Raw genomic sequence first — 9,744 nt, forward strand, 5'->3', positions numbered from 1 at the left:
AATATTTATATACACAATTGCAGCAGATTTCAGCGAAATTCAACACAGAAAATGTTGAAAAATGGTCCTTTGGCAAAAAATAAGGACTATTAAGTACTTTTCTAAGATTTCACCAAAAATAAGTACTAATAAGGGCCCTTATTTTATTTTTGGCAAAATAAGTACTTATAAGACTTTGGAAGACCCGCTACGAACCCCGCAGTGCTAGCTCTCGTTCATACGTGTACGCGTAGCATTGATGTGGTGAAGCTCTCACCTGTAAGCGAGCCAGACTCCTGCGTATCCCGCGACGTCACTGTAGAACTGGCTCCCATCCGCTGGCCGCCATTCCTGCGGCAGCGACTCGACGTACGTTTGCACTAGCGAGAAAATCGGTAAGACAAATATGTATCATGTAACATCGTGTTCATGTGCGTGTGCGCATACAAATGGGCAAGACAAAAACATATTATATAATCACGTTTATGTGCGTGTGCACATACAAATGGGCAAGACAAAAACATATTATATATCATCACGTTTATGTACGTGTGCACTGTGCACATACAAATGGGCAAGACAAAAACATATTATATAATCACGTTTATGTACGTGTGCGCATGCAAATGGACGAAGCAAAAACATATTATATAATCACGTTTATGTACGTGTGCGCATGCAAATGGACGGTGCAAAAACATATCATTTAATAGCGCGTGGCACCCGTCTCGCAATTAGTTTTTTTTCGTCACTTCACGGGAAGATATACCATCCCTCTACCTTCACCGTACTATTTTTCCTCCCTTTACCACATTTCTCCTCGCTGCCTCTACTTCACGTTGGCTATTCCACGCTCATGTTCCGTCCGATTTCGCATCTCATCCGAGGTTCCGCTTCTCTTCGCCCACGCAATTGTATTCCGTTGCCGCGAGCAACTCCGCCTCACGACTTCGCTGCACGACTCCGCCGCACGACTCGCGCAGAACTTACCGAAGTGTTTGCATCCGTCCACGAGGCTGTACATCGCCTGCCGCTCATTGGCTGCCTCGTGCCGGTAGTACAGCAGGAACAGACTCGCGACGAAACATCCGACGTCGAAACTCCGCGGTCCCGTGCAGCTGTGTGACCAGTCGACCACCTGTAATCCGCAAGATCAAGACGATGGAACACATGACGAAGGTCGGCGATATACGCGCAGCAGTACACACAATGCAGTCAGCACAACGCAGGACACACAACGCAGAACACACAACACAAAACACACAACACAGAACTCACACCACAGTACACACAACACAGAACTCGCAAGTCACAACACAGTACACACAACACAGAACACACAACACAGAACACACAACACAGTACACACAACACAGAACACACAACACAGAACACACAACACAGTACACACAACACAGAACACACAACACACAACACACAACGCAGTACACACAACATAGAACACACAACACAGAACACAGAACACACAACACAGAACACACAACACAGAACACACAACACAGAACACACAACACAGAACACACAACACAGAACTCACACCACAGTACACACAACACAGAACTCACAACACAGAACTCGCAAGTCACAACACAGTACACACAACACAGAACACACAACACAGTACACACAACACAGAACTCACAACACAGAACACACAACACAGAACACACAACGCAGTACACACAACACAGGACATAACATTGATGGGAGGATTGCATGTGCGATTGGTTCTGTGCTTTGCTTCGCTTCTCTCACTGCATTAGGCTCAACTTGCACGTTACGTTCAGTTTGTTTAAAGATTTTTTTCCGATGACGTTTAGTTACCGTTTTAGACTTTAGAACCACTTCGTTCTAACGTGGCATCTCGAGATCTTAGCAGGCAATGTTGGCATGTGTGGAACTAAGATGTTGGCCCTAAGTTGGTGCTATCTGGCCTGTTGGCTGTTCAGGTCAGATGTACATCATCGCTACACGTAATCACACACACGCATGCTTCCTAAATCTATCGGTAGGTTATCCCGTGACCGACACCCCGCTCCCTACCTTCACGTCCCCCGAGCCGTCCACCAGTACGCTGTCGTCCGAGAAGTTACCGTGCGTGACTGTCTCGTCGCACGCTTTGAACGCCGACGACAGCTCGTCCGTGTTTGAAGCGCGCGCGCCCGGCTCCGTCGCGAAGACTCGAGCGGCAAGTTCTCTCTTCCTGTCGTCGCGCCTACGATCGGGTCGAAAGAATTCAATTACAAAGGAGTTAAATGCACATCATTAAATAGTTAGCAGGAGTAGAAATTAACTTTTGAACAAGGGAGTGCAACTCCCTACCCTCAGAATGAGGGAGTCCGCAGTCTGAAGTTCAAAACTAAAGCATAACAACAATAACGCATGTGCGCATTTGAAGATTCACGTCTGCCAAATTTTCTTTGGACATTTGTTGAAAAAATACGGTAATTCTGCGAGGCCATGCTCTAGAACGAACTAGTCAGTATAGCAGAATTTTCAGGGAGTCACACGGTCTCCTGCCTATGTCAAATCAGAGAGTCCGACAGTAAATCCGGGAGTATTTGACTCCGGACTCGCGTTAATTTCGCACCCTGGTTAGTGCCTGTATGCCGGCCTGCTGGTGCACGTTAAATGCATGTTAGTTTAGCCTGCTTTAGACACAGTTTAACATCTGTATCGTTTGTATCGTGATACGGATGCTGCGATTATCGCATCCTGGGTCGCTGTAACGCGTGATCCACCGATGTATCGGTGAATCGTTACACCCCTAATGTACGGTGCACATGATACGATGGTGATTGCATGGGTGGGATCCTCATGGGAAAGGTGAAATGGTCAGGGAATTCGAACCGCGCTCCCGCACCTCATGTCCCTTAAGTCATCTTCTATTATAAATGGGCAGATGTCATATACATACCTCTATATGTATATATATATATATATATATATATATTATTAAGAGCGTATAAAGAAGGAGAGCGTACAACGGTAAAATGCTGACACCATGTTGCAGTATTAGTCTACTTAATAGACAGACGACATAGAGAGACAGTCGCAGTAAACACTGATCTTGAGTCGGTTTTCGGCGAAAATACCAGATTTTTACCGCTCATTATCTCAGCGTAGGAGCATCGTAGGGACAAGTGGTTTGTTTTATATTAACAAGGTAGGACAGCTGATCAATAATACCGCAAAGAATCGTCAAAATAAACGAGCAAAGTTTCTTAATTCAACTAATACTGCAACATGGCTTCACCATTTCATCGTTGTACGCTCTCCTTCTTTATACGCTCTTGATATTTATATCATATTCAGTTGAGAAATATAGCTATTATAGGATAGAAGCGTATATAATATATATATAAGTACGTCTGAATGTAAAATCCTAGATTGGGATCCCCCAAATGTGTTTTCACATCCGTGCCACACTAATCCTGGGTGCTCAACTAGGATTGGGCCTTTCTAGTGAACCTTACTTTAGTTCGTCCCCTGGGTGTCTTGTCTTGGAATGCAGCGCAGCCAGCGTACGAGCGATCGATGGAAGAGCCTCCACACTGCATTCCGCGGAGCTCAACGCCTCAGACACGGCGCGGTAGCTTGTCAGGTCTTCATCAATAGCTGGGACGAACTACACAAAGTTTCAGCAACAGTATTAGTATTACTCAGACTGTGTACCGTCACCTCGTAAGCTCGTAAATATTAGTCTGCAAAGCTCGAGGTACTATATCGGAAGTTGATCCATTTAATAGACGAATCAACACTGCGGATCACAGTAGAAAGAGCCTCAAGTTTCATACTACCTCAAGAAGAAGGGAGAGAATTCCAATACGGATGACAGAGACAATGAAGCTAAACTTAAAGGGATCCTTTGAAGATGGCACGTGTCGAAAGCAATTTTTGATCAGGTTCAGATCATCTGATTATTAGATGATCTGTTAATTTGTTATATCACATCATTGTGAAAATGGCAAGCTCCATCTTAGGCGTCCTGCGCCGAAACCTAAGATGCTGTCCAGCCGTATGTAAGAGAAATGCATGCTTCTCCCTAAGGCCAAAAAAATGCTGAAAAAAATAGGTAGGGTAGGTAGGCTTTAACTTTTTTTTTCCAAATCTTTTTTTTGTAATCGGTGTTAGAAAGCCATTATTGTCTTGTTTACACGTGCGACGATCTCGCGTGACATGGCGGTATTTCACGTGGCTTGCGCGAGTTTTCTCCCATGCGCTATAAACGCTATCGGGGCCATCAGCGTGCGTATGGGTTGATCAACTTACTCAATTTCTATCGGATTTCCACAGTTTAAATTTTATTTTGAAAAATATGGATAAAAAGTTGTAGGGTCGAGTGTAAAAACTAGGTAGGGTCGGGAAACCGAAAACACAGGTTTTTTTTTTTTGCCTAATCAGGTCTGGTATGGAATATGGCACTGCAGTGTGGGGGGCTCTTGCTAGGGATAATGTTGTGGCATCTACTGTTGTTTCTAGCCAGACGTTCAACAGTGTTTGCTGATACAAAATTGTCAAATTTTTTAAAGCCTCACAATGCGCATCCAAACGCTGAAATTTCTCCAGTACTAGACTAGCAACTACTTTGTGGCATGCATAATCACACTACCTTATGACAAAATAAACTCTAGTTCCTCCCATTTGACTGCGCGTTCCCAACAAGAAAGAGGTGCGAAATCAGGTAATCAGGCGCCAATGCTAACTTGTTTCAAACAACATAACATCGACTTGGTTTGGTGACGTCACATGTTTTTATCTTTGCTGCGCCCGTACCGCTGTACCGCGCCACCGCTGCACGGTTGCTTGGAGATTGGGGAAACTGTCAGCAACATCGGAGAATTTCAACAACATTGGAGGTATTTTCAAAATACCTTTTATAAGACAACGCGCAGTGAAATTGGAGGAGCTAGAGTTTATTTTGTCATAAGGTAGTGTGATTATTCATGCCACGAAGTATTTGCTAGTCTAGTACTGTAGAAATTAGCGTTTGGATGCACATTGTGAGGCTTTAAGTCTGATGAGTCTTTGTTTTTCCTCGAACTGGTTGGAAGAAGTTGTCCTGCCGGATATCAGGCGCCAACCCCTCCACTACCCTGAAAAACTGTGTGAGTCGTATTTCCTTCCGACAACTCTGCAGTGGTGGGATTTTCATGGTGGACGTCATGCATTCGACGCAACCCGGGTAGCGAGCCCTATGGTCATTGCATATGAATCGGATTGATCGGCGTTGAACTCGTTCGAGATTATCGACGTCACACTTAAAATGAGGGAGCCATCCTGACGTCTAGAAACATTCATTTTTCGTGCAGGCAATCGTGGATTGGAACCAGTGGCAGCTGGAGGACAATATCGTATGTGCTAAATCCACAAAAAAATACACGAGGGCTCGGGGCAATTTAGCCCCCGAAATGCCAAAAAGAGCCCTGGAAATGCCAAAAAGAGCCCCCGTAAATTTGCATAGAGTTCAATGCAAACCAAATTTTAGAGTGCTATTTTCATGCACGCGAGCTTGAAAAGTAGCGCCCGAAAAATAAATTTTACATTTTTTCCCTGCACCCTGACATCTACAAACACGTGCAAACATTTTTCGTGCAGACAATCGTGGATTGGATCCAGTGGCAGCTGGAGGACAATATCGTACGTGCAAAATCAGTTGAGGCCTTCAAAACAAGCTTAAACTGTGACTAAACACAGGCAGCCCTCTCTCGACTCCCGCCGACGCCGCGCCAGAATTGGTTACTGTCGGTGTATCAAGATCAAGATCAAGATCAACAGCACTAATTTGTATTGACATCTCAACCATAAAAAAAACATGTGCAACAACTAAACTCTCCATATCACACCTTACACATAACACTACTGTAGCCTACTGGTAACACATGCATCACCGTCACTAAGCCCGCGCATAGCGCGGGTTTCAGCTAGTAAATAATAAGTTTCTTTGCTGGGATAGATAGATTTGCAGCAAATTGCAGGGGTAATAATTTAGTGTATCTATTTGGATTTTTCAGAAGGAACTGGGACTGCACTAGGAGTGAAGAGGACGAGGCGCATCTGTAAGTATATTTAACAACTAGAGAAAGTAAGAAGTGAGCTGTGCAGGTGCACATGGTGCTGTTAACTTGGTATAGCACCTGCTATTAACATAGGTGCACGTGGAGTTAGCGAAGAGTTATTTGTGCAGCAGGTGCTACCCTCACTCTACCCCTACCCCTAATTGTAAGAGCGATAGCTATTACTGAAGTTAGATCATAGGAATAGGTTAAAATCGCGGCTGGTTTTACGTATACAGTGTATCTGTTTTTGTGTACATCAGCAAAGAAAATCCTTGATCACAGGTTGCAGTAGAGGGGCAAACATTTGAGGTAGCTGATCACGTAACGACTATGCCTGGCCTGGGGGCCGAGTTTACATGTTGCTCTGTGCATATTGTGTATAGCTGCGTTCACACGAGGATTTCAGTTCCGTACTTGAGCGTTCACACGCTAAAATATACGCGGCTTATTCAGTACCGTACTTAAATACGCGGCTTGCTTAGCGCGGAATCATATTTCGCGCCAACTAAGCCGCGTATATTTGGCACCACGCTGGCCGCGTATTTTTTTCATTCAAATCTCGTTGCAGCAAGCTTGTCTGTGCAAAACAATGCAATGGACGGGTGGAAACAAAAAAATATCATTGTGTCTAGACTAGACATTCAATAAAAAAAATTTGCTTGCTGAACGGGCAAGTGCAATTTCAAGCTACTTGCCCGGGGACGAATTTTGGTTGCCCCAGGCCATCGGGCAAGCGGGTTTGTTGCTCCCTGTATAACACACGCTTAAAAGAAATAATCAGAAGAAATAACAATAATAATAATATAATTCTCGATTAACTTTAACACTGTTCTATGTTTTGCTATTAACAGCAATGAAGCCTTCAACAAGAAGCCGAAAAGTAGGAAGAGGAAACACGTAGAACAACGGTAAGCGCATATGTTAATATAAGTAAAAATTACCATTTCGTAATTTGCACTTTGATAACGGTACTTACTACTAGTACTACTAGGTACTAAGGTATAGCTCCAAGAAACGGTCTTTGCTAGCATTAGAAGACCCTATAACAAGACCCTGTGTATATTGACGTTAGTCACACAGCCTGGTCGGACTACTTAGGCTGAGAGGGTCTATGTCCCCCGGGGTACTGCCGGAACATCCTTGGGTACGGTCCGGTATACCGGAACTTACCCTGGTGCTATCTAATATGCCGGACCGTACCACGCCTACTCCACTAACGAGTCTAGGGAGTCGCCTACGCCTACTCTCTAACCCTAACCCAAACCCATGCTGACCGTACCTCGCCTACTCCACTAACGAGTCTAGGGAGTCGCCTACTCCCTAACCCGAACCCTAATCCTAACCCTAACCCTAACCCTAATCCTAACCCTAACCATATCAAATAGTGACCAGGTTACGTTCTGGTATACCGGACCGTACCCAGGGTACGTACCGGCAGTACCTTGGGGGACATAGACCCTATGAGCACTACTCGCAAAGTACCCGTCCAATTCGGACGGTGGGAATTCATGAATCAGAATGAATGTATTAGTGTTGTAGCTCACCTAAGGATCAAGGACTTTTTTGTAAAGTATGTTTTTGGTCTTCGATCGTATGCTGTGTGTGAATGTACATCGCCCTGGGTTTGCCTACTTGTGAGAGGGCAACATAGAGCATCTCGTGGAAGAAGACAGGTGTGGTCAGGCCCAAGCCTATGGTAGCGAAAGTCTATGGTAGTGATGCTCACGGGTGCGGGCATATGCTGTGAATGTAGAGATGCATGGTGCATTGTGCCACGTATATGAAATTGTGGCGGCTTACTTTGGCCTACAGGATTATGGACATTCCACCCCTGCGATCTCCCCCCCTACCGACTCGCTCGTAGGTGTCAAGGGTGGCCAGCATAAAAATGTAAATCCAAATGACCTATATTGATTGTAACCTTAACCGCGTTCCTAAACTATAATTTCTACCCCAACCCCTACACTTTAAAATCTAAAACCGTGGGCCTAAATTTGTCTAAAAAATTTGAAATTTCTAGGAAAATTTCAAAGAGGCGACATTGTCAGGTAACAATAAAATAAGTAGACGAGATGACGGCGTGAAACTTTCAACACCCGAGATCTTAAGGCTGAGCACGTGTGTGTATGCTGTATATTACACTCATGTCCATTGTGTAACAAATCTAGCCCACAATTAAAAAAATCGTTGTTTGCCCTCACCCGACCCAGGCTGAAAAGTTTGGGTAGGTAGGTAGGCTTAAATTTTTGTTTGAGGGGGGTCTTTTTACAAATTCAGCAAGGTGTCTACATGTTCGGGTGTGCTTGTGTGGAGATACCTTTTATGTTCAGTCCTTGTGTTTTGGAAAAAGCAAGCGAGTGAAAAATCGCACACCTTGGCTCGCCGAGGTGTGTGATTTGCATCGGAGTGCCCGCAGGTCACGAGGCAAACTAGGGGTGTTCGGTGGCATGCCCCCCGGAAAAATTTTGAAAACTAGACTTCATGAAATGCCATTTCCAGCATTTTGGGCTAAAAATTAGCTCTGCATTTGTACTATTAATTTTGACATTTTTTAGCTGATTTTTTTTTCATCTAACAAAATATCAGTTTTGAACATGTGGATAACTTGAATCACACATTTAGCATGTTTAATCAAAAAGGAACAACACTCAATTTTTCAAAGCAGACTATTAAAACTTTATCTAAAAATACAACCAATCACATTCGTTGTTCTAGAGCGCTTTGCGACTGTCGTTATAAACATGTAAACCGACTTCCGGCAATGTCCGTGATGTTTACAACCGTTTGCGTTTATCTTCGAGTTTATAAGTTGAATTAATTTTAAAAATAAAACACGAAAAAAAAGAAAAAGAAAAAAGGTGTGCGTTTTGATAATGCTTAGCTGATCTTTCTTCACACAAGGGCTGGCTTGGTGACAGCCTTGTTCAATCCTTAGGTTGTGATCGCTACGTCTTAGTTTAGTTAATGCCTTTCTTGCTTGTTTGGAATATAAATTTAATAGGTATGGTTCAGGTTAAAGTGTGTACCGCGAGAATTTTCTAGTGTTTTCCCCACTTTCATGATACCTACCGTTATTGCTTGAGTAACAGCAATTGTCTAGAGGTCTCTTGGTGTTTTGAATGTTGGTATAATCAGTGATATTTTCACTGTCAGGTGAGACTATATTCTGCTATATTTCGTTTTTCTGAGCCAAAAAACTCGCGGTACACACTTTAATATTTTGTTTTAAGTTGTCTATAAAATCTTAGTTTGTTTGACCCTCCTTTTTTTCTGATGTCATCATTAGGGGTGAGTATTGCGACCAAAAACCGTATTGCAATATATTGCAATACGACAAAACCGTATTGCAATATTTTCCAATACGTATTGGGAAGTGTATACCATGCATGATATATTAACAATTTGATGGTTTTAATATCATCATATATTGTATTATATGACATGATTTAATTTCTCATGTTTTTCTTGAGAAACAGAAGCACGGCAATGTTTTCCGCTGACAGTGCAGTCAGGCGCGCAAATCCATTTTGAATTGTGGGGGGGACACCAGTAGCAAACACGCGAAGGGGGGGGGAATTTTTGAAATTAGACCCCCTCAGATGCGTTTTCTGCGCGAGCAGGGGGGGGTCCCCTGTGCACGCCCCTGAACACACACACGCACGCACGCACACAATATATAGCCGAG

General features: G+C 43.7%; 1 protein-coding gene across 1 annotated transcript; it reads right to left on the bottom strand.

Moving 5' to 3' along the window:
• Nucleotides 1–252: 252 nt before the first annotated feature.
• On the bottom strand, nt 253–4,181 carry LOC106814925 (methylthioribose kinase-like). Its single transcript, XM_014819308.1, has 5 exons — nt 4,158–4,181; nt 3,477–3,628; nt 2,044–2,215; nt 970–1,117; nt 253–359 (listed from the first exon to the last, which is right to left on the bottom strand). Exons 1-5 carry the CDS (start codon nt 4,179–4,181, stop codon nt 253–255), a joined length of 603 nt encoding a protein of 200 aa, XP_014674794.1.
• Between the last annotated feature and the right edge of the window lie 5,563 nt (nt 4,182–9,744).

Source organism: Priapulus caudatus, unplaced genomic scaffold (genome assembly GCF_000485595.1).
Source record: "Priapulus caudatus unplaced genomic scaffold, Priapulus_caudatus-5.0.1 Scaffold1006, whole genome shotgun sequence".
NCBI classification, from domain to species: domain Eukaryota; kingdom Metazoa; phylum Priapulida; class Priapulimorpha; order Priapulimorphida; family Priapulidae; genus Priapulus; species Priapulus caudatus.